Below are 13,541 nucleotides of genomic sequence, written 5' to 3' on the forward strand. Positions count from 1 at the left end.
GGTCTGGTTCTGATCCATCCCTATTGTCCTCACCTCACAGAGGCCTGTAGTAGACTTGGTCTGGTTCTGATCCATCCCTATTGTCCTCACCTCACAGAGGCCTGTAGTAGACTAGGTCTGGTTCTGATCCATCCCTATTGTCCTCACCTCACAGAGGCCTGTAGTAGACTAGGTCTGGTTCTGATCCATCCCTATTGTCCTCACCTCACAGAGGCCTGTAGTAGACTAGGTCTGGTTCACCTCACAAGGTCCGGTATGTGAATAGGTCTAGTTCTGATCCATCCCTGTTGTTCTCACCTCACAGAGGCCTGTAGTAGACTAGGTCTGGTTCTGATCCATCCCTGTTGTTCTCACCTCACAGAGGCCTGTAGTAGACTAGATCTGGTTCTGATCCATCCCTATTGTCCTCACCTCATAGAGGCCTGTAGTAGACCAGGTCAGGTTCACCTCACAGAGGCCTGTAGTAGACCAGGTCTGGTTCACCTCACAGAGGCCTGTAGTAGACCAGGTCTGGTTCACCTCACAGAGGCCTGTAGTAGACCAGGTCTGGTTCACCTCACAGAGGCCTGTAGTAGACCAGGTCTGGTTCACCTCACAGAGGCCTGTAGTAGACCAGGTCTGGTTCACCTCACAGAGGCCTGTAGTAGACCAGGTCTGGTTCACCTCACAGAGGCCTGTAGTAGACCAGGTCTGGTTCACCTCACAGAGGCCTGTAGTAGACCAGGTCTGGTTCACCTCACAGGGGCCTGTAGTAGACTAGGTCTGGTTCACCTCACAGAGGCCTGTAGTAGACTAGGTCTGGTTCTGATCCATCCCTGTTGTTCTCACCTCACAGAGGCCTGTAGTAGACTAGGTCTGGTTCTGATCCATCCCTATTGTTCTCACCTCACAGAGGCCTGTAGTAGACTAGATCTGGTTCTGATCCATCCCTATTGTCCTCACCTCACAGAGGCCTGTAGTAGACCAGGTCTGGTTCACCTCACAGAGGCCTGTAGTAGACCAGGTCTGGTTCACCTCACAGAGGCCTGTAGTAGACCAGGTCTGGTTCACCTCACAGAGGCCTGTAGTAGACCAGGTCTGGTTCACCTCACAGAGGCCTGTAGTAGACCAGGTCTGGTTCACCTCACAGAGGCCTGTAGTAGACCAGGTCTGGTTCACCTCACAGAGGCCTGTAGTAGACCAGGTCTGGTTCACCTCACAGAGGCCTGTAGTAGACCAGGTCTGGTTCACCTCACAGAGGCCTGTAGTAGACTAGGTTCTGAATCATTGATGTAGCCTATACCTGACTGTTTTCCATACATTAATGATACATGATGTTGATCGCTGACCTTTTCCACTACAGCAACTCACATGTTGATCAAGGAGACAGTAGTGTAATCATTATATCAGCTAGACAATGTACAGAGGATGGTGCTCAGGGCTGGTATTGTTGAATCAGAGTTGGAGGGTGAAGGATGGAGGTCAGGGCTGGTAGTGTTGAATCAGAGTTGGAGGGTGAAGGATGGTGATCAGGGCTGGTAGTGTTGAATCAGAGTTGGAGGGTGAAGGATGGTGGTTGGAGGGTGAAGGATGGAGGTCAGGGCTGTAGTGTTGAATCAGAGTTGGAGGGTGAAGGATGGTGATCAGGGCTGGTAGATCTATCTATGATCTTCCACTGTCTCCTTTAGCTTCCATTCAAGTGACTCAACTTAAAATACATGCATGTTACTGGTCTAATGATGTTGATTCTGTTCTGTTGTTTCTGTTACAGAGTGAGCTGGATGTTCCATTTAAAGTGAAAGCTGGTCAGATTGGTGAGTACCGGCGGCAGCCCCCCCCCACTCCACAGTTCAAAATGATCTTATTTATTTTCTTCATGTTGTTTTCTCAAGTATCATTCGTCGGTCCACAGCCTTGGTATTGCATAATCAAACTCTGGGAGAACTCTGGGCTAGTGGCTCTGGTAAAGGACAAGTATTCAATCCATGAAGCATGACAACTCAATAGCTACAGTAGCTCCTGGGTCTCAGTTCAGAGGATTGTTCAGTGACTCTGATCCTGGGTCTTAGTTCAGAGTATTGTTCAGTGACTCTGATCCTGGGTCTTAGTTCAGAGGATTGTTCAGTGACTCTGATCCTGGGTCTTAGTTCAGAGGATTGTTCAGTGACTCTGATCCTGGGTCTTAGTTCAGAGGATTGTTCAGCGACTCTGATCCTGGGTCTTAGTTCAGAGGATTGTTCAGTGACTGCTATAGAGAACAGACAGTAGTAGCACGACAACTCAATAGTTACCTACCCAGCAGCCCCTGTGTCTTAGTAGAGAGTCTGTGATGATAAAGAGAACAGAGTCTAGCTACCTACCCAGCAGCCCCTGTGTCTTAGTAGAGAGACTGTGACGATAAAGAGAACAGAGTCTAGCTACCTACCCAGCAGCCCCTGTGTCTTAGTAGAGAGACTGTGATGATAAAGAGAACGGAGTATGATATGGCTGCTATTTGAGGATTGGTCAGTGATGTGTGTATGGGCTGTATGTGAATTCTCCAGAGTCGTTACGTTGCTCTCTCTCACTTCACTAAGCCACTTCAACTCCAGTGGTATTTCACTAACGAGAAGTGGACTCCCAAATGGCACCCTATTCCGTTTGTAGTGCACTGCTTTTGACATGGGGCCCATTAGGGGGTCTGGTCTAAAGTATTGTACTATATAGGAATTAGGATGCCATTTGGGATGCACCCTAAACTAAAGCTGATGATACACTAGCAAATTTTGAGGCAATGTTGCAGAGCAATGGACTCCTGAGTGGCGCAGCGGTCTAAGGCACTGCATCTCAGTGCTAGAGGAGTCACTACAGACACCCTGGTTTGATTCCAGGCTGTATCACAGTGGTCTAAGGCACTGCATCTCAGTGCTAGAGGCGTCACTGCAGACACCCTGGTTCGATTCCAGGCTCCGGTGTAGGCCGTTATTGTAAATAAGAATTTGTTCTTAACTGCCTTGCCTAGTTAAATAAACATTATATTTAAAAAAAAGTAAATGGCAGTGCAAACATAGGTAACTAGATTTAACATTTTAGTTCACAATTCTAAGCTAGGAGGTGTAAATTGCACGCCGACCTATGGGATTCCCAATCACGGCTGGTTGTGATACAGCCTGGATTTGAACCAGGGTGTCTGTAGTGACGCCTCAAGCACTGATGGACAGAACAGGGGCAACACCTCCAGCAGCATGCGTAGCCTAGTGGTTAGAGCGTTGGACTAGTAACCGAAAGGTTGCAAGTTCGAATCCCCGAGCTGACAAGGTAAAAATCTGTCGTTCTGACAAGGCAGTTAACCCACCGTTCCTAGGCTGTCATTGTAAATAAGAATGTGTTCTTAACTGACTTGCCTAGTTAAATAAAGGTAAAATAAATACATTATTGCTCCTCATTGCTCCTCATTTCTCCTCATTGCTCCAGTGTCTCATACCCTTCTCCATTGCCAACAACATTTCTTGGCAATATTTCTTCCAAAAAGTACTAGTGTATCACTACATTATCTCTGTCAGCAGAACACTGTTTAGTTTGGTAGTTTGTAGCAACGGCTTCAAAACATACAAGAAATAGGAAGTTGGAGTCTGTGATGAAAAAGTTAATATTTTTGTCTGAATATGTTTATCACACAAACAAACAGGTGTTGCACAACTCTACCCTGTAAACTAGATGTGAAGAACAGAACTAGTTAACAGGTTACTCTACCCTGTAAACTAGATGTGAAGAACATAACTAGTTAACAGGTTACTCTACCCTGTAAACTAGATGTGAAGAATAGAACTAGTTAACAGGTTACTCTACCCTGTAAACTAGATGTGAAGAATAGAACTAGTTAACAGGTTACTCTACCCTGTAAACTAGATGTGAAGAACAGAACTAGTTAACAGGTTACTCTACCCTGTAAACTAGATGTGAAGAATAGAACTAGTTAACAGGTTACTCTACCCTGTAAACTAGATGTGAAGAACAGAACTAGTTAACAGGTTACTCTACCCTGTAAACTAGATGTGAAGAACAGAACTAGTTAACAGGTTACTCTACCCTGTAAACTAGATGTGAAGAACAGAACTAGTTAACAGGTTACTCTACCCTGTAAACTAGATGTGAAGAACAGAACTAGTTAACAGGTTACCCTACCCTGTAAACTAGATGTGAAGAACAGAACTAGTTAACAGGTTACTCTACCCTGTAAACTAGATGTGAAGAATAGAACTAGTTAACAGGTTACTCTACCCTGCAAACTAGATGTGAAGAATAGAACTAGTTAACAGGTTACTCTACCCTGTAAACTAGATGTGAAGAACAGAACTAGTTAACAGGTTACTCTACCCTGTAAACTAGATGTGAAGAATAGAACTAGTTAACAGGTTACTCTACCCTGTAAACTAGATGTGAAGAATATAACTAGTTAACAGGTTACTCTACCCTGTAAACTAGATGTGAAGAATAGAACTTGTTAACAGGTTACTCTACCCTGTAAACTAGATGTGAAGAATAGAACTTGTTAACAGGTTACTCTACCCTGTAAACTAGATGTGAAGAACAGAGGTAATTTCCCACATTTCTCTCATTCTGGATGAGACGGTGTGTGATGAGAACACATGTTTTCTCTCTGTAAACAAAGCCCAACAGAGGCTGTATCCTCACTGCATTACAACCCTTATAGCCTTTGTTGTTTAACATTAAGCAGTCTTGTTCCAGGTCCTGTATAGTAACTTTGGGATAGATTTAGCCTTTTTGGCTCATTTTTAAACATCACATCAGTAAAGGATGGAGCCCAGTCTCGTACTAGATCCTATAGATTAAATGACCTAAATAGGTTACTCTGAGAGACTGTTCAACTCTGTCCTTGGCTTTGTCCCACCCCACCCCCCCCAGACAGAGGTCTAATGTTGTGTATTGAGTTGATGTTAATGGTCTCTAATGGGAGACGTGCTGTGCTGTGAGTAGATTCTCTGTCCCATAGACATAGAATGACTAGAACGGTTAGTTCTCCATTCCAGGAAACGTGTCGTGGTGGGTGGAGCAGACCAGCGGCCATATTGGGTGTACCTTGGCCATGAGTGTTCCAGTCAAATGACTGTGGTGCGAGGGGCTTTCTCCCTTTACTTCTAAGAACTAGTTGTGTCTATGGTGACGAGTGTTTTTCCTGACCTCACCTGACACTTTCTCTGATCATCCTTTAATGACATTAGAGAAACTACTGCAATCCAAGATGCTTCACATCTCTACTGGGGAAAGTGTCCACGCAGCCCAGAGGTTTGTTAACAACACTGTGAGATGGACAGAGACTGTAGAGTAGAGAGAGGACATGTAACACTGAGGAAAGATGGACAGAGACTGTAGAGTAGAGAGGACATGTAACACTGAGGAAAGATGGACAGAGACTGTAGAGTAGAGAGAGGACATGTAACACTGAGGAAAGATGGACAGAGACTGTAGAGTAGAGAGAGGACATGTAACACTGAGGAAGGATGGACAGAGACTGTAGAGAGAGGACATGTAACACTGAGGAAAGATGGACAGAGACTGTAGAGAGAGGGCATGTAACATTGAGGAAAGATGAACAGAGACTGTAGAGAGAGGACATGTAACATTGAGGAAAGATGGACAGAGACTGTAGAGTAGAGAGAGAACATGTAACACTGAGGAAAGATGGACAGAGACTGTAGAGAGAGGACATGTAACACTGAGGAAAGATGGACAGAGACTGTAGAGAGAGAGGACATGTAACACTGAGGAAAGATGGACAGAGACTGTAGAGAGAGGACATGTAACACTGTGGAAAGATGGACAGAGACTGTAGAGAGAGGACATGTAACACTGAGGAAAGATGGACAGAGACTGTAGAGAGAGGACATGTAACATTGAGGAAAGATGGACAGAGACTGTAGAGTAGAGAGAGGACATGTAACACTGAGGAAAGATGGACAGAGACTGTAGAGAGAGGGCATGTAACATTGAGGAAAGATGGACAGAGACTGTAGAGAGGACATGTAACATTGAGGAAAGATGGACAGAGACTGTAGAGTAGAGAGAGGACATGTAACACTGAGGAAAGATGGACAGAGACTGTAGAGAGAGGACATGTAACACTGAGGAAAGATGGACAGAGACTGTAGAGAGAGGGCATGTAACATTGAGGAAAGATGGACAGAGACTGTAGAGTAGAGAGAGGACATGTAACACTGAGGAAAGATATACAGAGACTGTAGAGAGAGGACATGTAACACTAAGGAAAGATGGACAGAGACTGTAGAGAGAGGGCATGTAACATTGAGGAAAGATGGACAGAGACTGTAGAGTAGAGAGAGGGCATGTAACATTGAGGAAAGATGGACAGAGACTGTAGAGAGGACATGTAACATTGAGGAAAGATGGACAGAGACTGTAGAGTAGAGAGAGGACATGTAACACTAAGGAAAGATGGACAGAGACTGTAGAGTAGAGAGAGGACATGTAACACTGAGGAAAGATGGACAGAGACTGTAGAGAGAGGACATGTAACACTGAGGAAAGATGGACAGAGACTGTAGAGAGAGAGGACATGTAACACTGAGGAAAGATGGACAGAGACTGTAGAGAGGACATGTAACATTGAGGAAAGATGGACAGAGACTGTAGAGTAGAGAGAGGACATGTAACACTGAGGAAAGATGGACAGAGACTGTAGAGAGAGGACATGTAACACTGAGGAAAGATGGACAGAGACTGTAGAGAGAGGGCATGTAACATTGAGGAACGATGGACAGAGACTGTAGAGAGGACATGTAACATTGAGGAAAGATGGACAGAGACTGTAGAGTAGAGAGAGGACATGTAACACTGAGGAAAGATGGACAGAGACTGTAGAGAGAGGACATGTAACATTGAGGAAAGATGGACAGAGACTGTAGAGTAGAGAGAGGACATGTAACACTGAGGAAAGATGGACAGAGACTGTAGAGAGAGGACATGCAACACTGATGAAAGATGGACAGAGACTGTAGAGAGGACATGTAACATTGAGGAAAGATGGACAGAGACTGTAGAGTAGAGAGAGGACATGTAACACTGAGGAAAGATGGACAGAGACTGTAGAGAGAGGACATGCAACACTGAGGAAAGATGGACAGAGACTGTAGAGAGAGGACATGCAACACTGAGGAAAGATGGACAGAGACTGTAGAGAGAGAGGACATGTAACACTGAGGAAAGATGGACAGAGACTGTAGAGAGAGGACATGTAACACTGAGGAAAGATGGACAGAGACTGTAGAGAGAGAGGACATGTAACACTGAGGAAAGATGGACAGAGACTGTAGAGAGAGGACATGTAACATTGAGGAAAGATGGACAGAGACTGTAGAGTAGAGAGAGGACATGTAACACTGAGGAAAGATGGACAGAGACTGTAGAGAGAGGACATGTAACATTGAGGAAAGATGGACAGAGACTGTAGAGAGAGGACATGTAACACTGAGGAAAGATGGACAGAGACTGTAGAGAGAGGACATGTAACACTGAGGAAAGATGGACAGAGACTGTAGAGAGAGAGGACATGTAACATTGAGGAAAGATGGACAGAGACTGTAGAGAGGACATGTAACATAGAGGAAAGATGGACAGAGACTGTAGAGTAGAGAGAGGACATGTAACACTGAGGAAAGATGGACAGAGACTGTAGAGAGAGGACATGCAACACTGAGGAAAGATGGACAGAGACTGTAGAGAGAGGACATGCAACACTGAGGAAAGATGGACAGAGACTGTAGAGAGAGAGGACATGTAACACTGAGGAAAGATGGACAGAGACTGTAGAGAGAGGACATGTAACACTGAGGAAAGATGGACAGAGACTGTAGAGAGAGAGGACATGTAACACTGAGGAAAGATGGACAGAGACTGTAGAGAGAGGACATGTAACATTGAGGAAAGATGGACAGAGACTGTAGAGTAGAGAGAGGACATGTAACACTGAGGAAAGATGGACAGAGACTGTAGAGAGAGGACATGTAACATTGAGGAAAGATGGACAGAGACTGTAGAGTAGAGAGGACATGTAACACTGAGGAAAGATGGACAGAGACTGTAGAGAGAGAGGACATGTAACACTGAGGAAAGATGGACAGAGACTGTAGAGTAGAGAGGACATGTAACACTGAGGAAAGATGGACAGAGACTGTAGAGAGAGGACATGTAACACTGAGGAAAGATGGACAGAGACTGTAGAGAGAGAGGACATGTAACATTGAGGAAAGATGGACAGAGGCTGTAGAGAGGACATGTAACACTGAGGAAAGATGGACAGAGACTGTAGAGTAGAGAGAGGACAAGTAACACTGAGGAAAGATGGACAGAGACTGTAGAGAGAGGACATGTCACATTGAGGAAAGATGGACAGAGACTGTAGAGTAGAGAGAGGACATGTAACACTGAGGAAAGATGGACAGAGACTGTAGAGAGAGGACATGTAACACTGAGGAAAGATGGACAGAGACTGTAGAGAGAGAGGACATGTAACACTGAGGAAAGATGGACAGAGACTGTAGAGAGAGAGGACATGTAACACTGAGGACAGATGGACAGAGACTGTAGAGTAGAGAGAGGACATGTAACACTGAGGAAAGATGGACAGAGACTGTAGAGAGAGGACATGTAACATTGAGGAAAGATGGACAGAGACTGTAGAGAGAGGACATGTAACACTGAGGAAAGATGGACAGAGACTGTAGAGTAGAGAGAGGACATGTAACACTGAGGAAAGATGGACAGAGACTGTAGAGTAGAGAGAGGACATGTAACACTGAGGAAAGATGGACAGAGACTGTAGAGAGAGGACATGTAACATTGAGGAAAGATGGACAGAGACTGTAGAGAGAGGACATGTAACACTGAGGAAAGATGGACAGAGACTGTAGAGAGAGGACATGCAACACTGAGGAAAGATGGACAGAGACTGTAGAGAGAGGACATGTAACACTGAGGAAAGATGGACAGAGACTGTGGAGAGAGAGGACATGTAACACTGAGGAAAGATGGACAGAGACTGTAGAGAGAGAGGACATGTAACACTGAGGAAAGATGGACAGAGACTGTAGAGTAGAGAGAGGACATGTAACACTGAGGAAAGATGGACAGAGACTGTAGAGAGAGGACATGTAACATTGAGGAAAGATGGACAGAGACTAGAGTAGAGAGAGGACATGTAACACTGTGGAAAGATGGACAGAGACTGTAGAGTAGAGAGGACATGTAACACTGAGGAAAGATGGACAGAGACTGTAGAGAGAGAGGACATGTAACATTGAGGAAAGATGGACAGAGACTGTAGAGTAGAGAGAGGACATGTAACACTGAGGAAAGATGGACAGAGACTGTAGAGAGAGAGGACATGTAACACTGAGGAAAGATGGACAGAGACTGTAGAGTAGAGAGAGGACATGTAACACTGAGGAAAGATGGACAGAGACTGTAGAGAGAGGACATGTAACACTGAGGAAAGATGGACAGAGACTGTAGAGAGAGAGGACATGTAACACTGAGGAAAGATGGACAGAGACTCTAGAGAGAGGACATGTAACACTGAGGAAAGATGGACAGAGACTGTAGAGAGAGGACATGTAACACTGAGGAAAGATGGACAGAGACTGTAGAGAGAGGACATGTAACACTAAGGAAAGTAAATCACCTACTTTCATTTACCTCTTAATCCATTTCAATTTACTGGAAACTAGTAAACAACTGAAATAGTTTGTTTCTTTTTAGACACCCTTTGTATGTTCTGTTTCGCACTCATCTTCCCTCTCATCAGACCCTGATGTCTGTTTCTGTTGTTGGTTAGTTAACTAGGCCTCTAAGCTTGACTTTACTAGAATGAGTCTTCCCTCTCAACAGACTCTGTTGTCTGTTTCTGTAGTTGGTTAGTTAGTTAACTAGGCTTCTTGACTTTACTAGAATTAACTGGGAAGTAGACAACTGTTAGGTATTTAGTTAATATCTCAAAGACTTTTACTCTGAAACAGTGTGAACTTGTTCAGTTGTTAATAATCTCAGCTAGGCTCTTGGCTAGCTGGTTGTACCACAACATGTGAAGGACTCTCCCGTGTCTTTGTTACTGTAGTGTTTGACTGATATAATTGCATTTGACCCATTTTAATGTGTTACTAGTGGGTTGACAGCCTCTTCTGTTCACTGACTTCCTGTCAACGGTATTACCACCGGTCTCTTCCCACAGCCGCTGTAGAAAACAAGACATTATCACCGGTCTCTTCCCACAGCCGCTGTAGAAAACAAGACATTATCACCAGTCTCTTCCCACAGCCGCTGTAGAAAACAACATTACATTACCATCGGTCTCTTCCTACAGCCGCTGTATAAAACAAGACTACATTACCACCAGTCTCTTCCCACAGCCGCTGTATAAAACAAGACTACATTACCACCGGTCTCTTCCTACAGCCGCTGTATAAAACAACATTACATTACCACCAGTCTCTTCCCACAGCCGCTGTATAAAACAAGACTACATTACCACCAGTCTCTTCCTACAGCCGCTGTATAAAACAACATTACATTACCACCAGTCTCTTCCTACAGCCGCTGTATAAAACAACATTACCGCCAGTCTCTTCCCACAGCCGCTGTGTTGCAGTTCTTGACACTCAAACCAGTGCACTTGGCACCTACTACCATACCTTATTCAAAGTGCGCTTAAATATTTTATCTTGCCCATTCACCCTCTGAATGGCACACATACACAATCCATGTCTCAATTGTCTCAAGGCTTAAAAAGTAACAATATTTGGAAGATTTTGTTTTCATTTAACCTAGAGTGAGCGAGGGGGGGAAAAAGGCAATTATTGAACATGGGGTGAGACAATCTCACTAATTTGTAAATAAAGCCAGTTTGTTATTTTAGAAATCTTTATTTCTGGAGAAACCTAACTTCATTATTTAGCACACATCACCTGCTTATATTCAGTCAACACATTTATCTTAAGAATATCATGGAACATAATTGAACATTTTCGTTTCTCCGTGCTCGTCTCAGAGCAGCACCGTTTGGCACTGCTCTGAGACGAGCACGGAAAAACGAAAATGTGGACGTCTATTTCAGCACCGTTTGGCGCTGCTCTGAGAAGGCTATATATAACGATATTTTTGAGATTATTACATTTTCAAAACAAAAAAAAAACACCGTGAGTAATTTGTAATCTGAATACAGGCCAAAATAATATTTATAAAGGCCAGAATAATATATATAAAGGCCAGAATAATATTTATAAAGGCCAGACCATGTGTATTTGAAAGAGTATTTTCTAGTAAGCAACAATTTGTTTCAATATTTCTGTAATTCAGTAATACTTATTCCCATAGTAATTTGTTATGGATCCATAACTAAATCAATATCTGCATTTTGAAAGAGTATTTTTATCATTAATTTATTACCGAAAGCATAAAGATGCAGATGAAGAAATACAGTACTGTACACTATATGCTTTTACATTTGGATAATAAAGCATTTAAAGCATTTTGAAGATATAAGCCACCTGCATTTGTTTATTAGGCTACTGTGCAGTCTGACAAGTAAACATAGCCTATAGTACATACTGTAGTAAACATGGGAAAGTGCCTAATTCCTTACGTAAGGGAGAGCAGGCCATGTCCAGACTTTCTCTGTGACCTCAAGTACCTTCAATAATGGCTGTACTAGAGAATGCGGGCACACCGGAGACGAGGTTTCAATTCCCCGATGGGGAGAAAAGAGTAGGCTGTCCTTGTAAATAAGAATTTGTTCTTAACTGATTCCATATGTGTTATTTCATAGTTGTGATGTCTTCACTTATATTCTACAATGTAGAAAATAGTCAAAATGAAGAAAAATCCTGGAATGAGTAGGTGTGTCCAAACGTTTGATTGGTACTTGCTTAATTAATGTGATTAATATGATTGTGTTTTAGTTCCAAGAAAAACATAACTTTCTGGGTATGTAGATTTTAAGCTATTTTTTTTTTTTTTAAAGGTGGTGGATCCTTAACCTCCCTGGGCAAGGTGGGACGCTTGCCAGTGGAATCGCATGGCGCGAAATACAAATATGACTATTTTACACCATTTTAAAGACAAGACTCTCGTTAATCTAACCACATTGTCCGATTTCAAGGCTTTACAGCGAAAGCAAAACATTAGATTATGTCAGGAGAGTACCCTGCCAAAAATAATCACACAGCCATTTTCAAAGCAAGCATATATGTCACAAAAAACAAAACCACAGCTAAATGCAGCACTAACCTTTGATGATCTTCATCAGATGACACTCCTAGGACATTATGTTATACAATAAATGCATGATTTGTTCAATCAAGTTCATATATCAAAAACCAGCTTTTTACATTAGCATGTGATGTTCAGAACTAGCATACCCACCGCAAACTTCCAGTGAATTTACTAAATTACTCACGATTAACATTCTCAAAATACATAACAATTATTTTAAGAATTATAGATACAGAACTCCTTTATGCAATCGCGGTGTCAGATTTTAAAATAGCTTTTCGGCGAAAGCACATTTTGCAATATTCTGAGTACATAGCTCGGCCATCACGGCTAGCTATTTTGACACCCACCAAGTTTGGCCCTCACCAAACTCAGATTTACTATAAGAAAAATTGGATTACCTTTGCTGTTCTTCGTCAGAATGCACTCCCAGGACTTCTACTTCAACAACAAATGTTGTTTTGGTTCCAAATAATCCATAGTTACATCCAAATACTGCCGTTTTGTTCATGCGTTCAGGTAACTATCCGAAGGGTGACACGCGAGCGCATTTCGTGACAAAAAATGTCAAAATATTCCATTACCGTACTTCGAAGCATGTCAAACGCTGTTTAAAATCAATTTTTATGCGATTTTTCTCGTAAAATAGTGATAATATTCCAACCGGGCGACGTTGTATTCATTCAAAGGCTGAAAGATTTTTTTTTTAATTTAGATGAACGCGCATCTCCAGTGTCACTGTCCCCAGCCTGACCAGTAACAAACAGAGCTGCTGTACTTCGCCCAGAGACTGCAGACATCTCATTCCACTTTCTGGCGCCTTCTGAGAGCCAATGGAAGCCTTAGAAAATGTCACGTTACAGCAGAGATGCTGTATTTTCGATAGAGATGCAACAGAAGGATAACAAATTGTCAGACAGGCCACTTCCTGTATGGAATCTTCTCAGGTTTTGGCCTGCCATATGAGTTCTGTTATACTCACAGACACCATTCAAACAGTTTTAGAAACTTTAGGGTGTTTTCTATCCAAATCTACTAATTATATGCATATTCCCGTTTCTGGGCAAGAGTAGTTACCAGATTAAATCGGGTACGTTTTTTTATCCGGCCGTGCAAATACTGCCTCCTAGCCCCAACAGGTTGAGGTTTTAAACAAAGCGATTATTATTAATTAATTATTTTAGAATTATATAAAAATCCCTTACGTATTCTCATAGATCCTAACAGAAAAATCCCCTTGGATATTAATATAGAGTCCTCCAATCCTCTAAATGTAATTA

At 42.9% G+C, this 13,541-nt stretch overlaps 1 protein-coding gene across 2 annotated transcripts in view; it reads left to right on the forward strand.

Moving 5' to 3' along the window:
• The window catches only part of LOC115203560 (vacuolar protein sorting-associated protein 13C), a 248,732-nt gene that overhangs the window by 4,480 nt on the left and 230,711 nt on the right, over positions 1-13,541 (forward strand). For both annotated transcript variants that reach the window (XM_029768341.1, XM_029768340.1), the window contains exon 3: positions 1,751-1,793. In XM_029768341.1, coding sequence (XP_029624201.1) covers positions 1,751-1,793 — 43 coding nt within the window. The remainder of the gene's footprint in view (positions 1-1,750; positions 1,794-13,541) is intronic.

The sequence above is a fragment of the Salmo trutta genome, chromosome 12, assembly GCF_901001165.1.
Source record: "Salmo trutta chromosome 12, fSalTru1.1, whole genome shotgun sequence".
Classification (NCBI taxonomy): Eukaryota; Metazoa; Chordata; class Actinopteri; order Salmoniformes; family Salmonidae; genus Salmo; species Salmo trutta.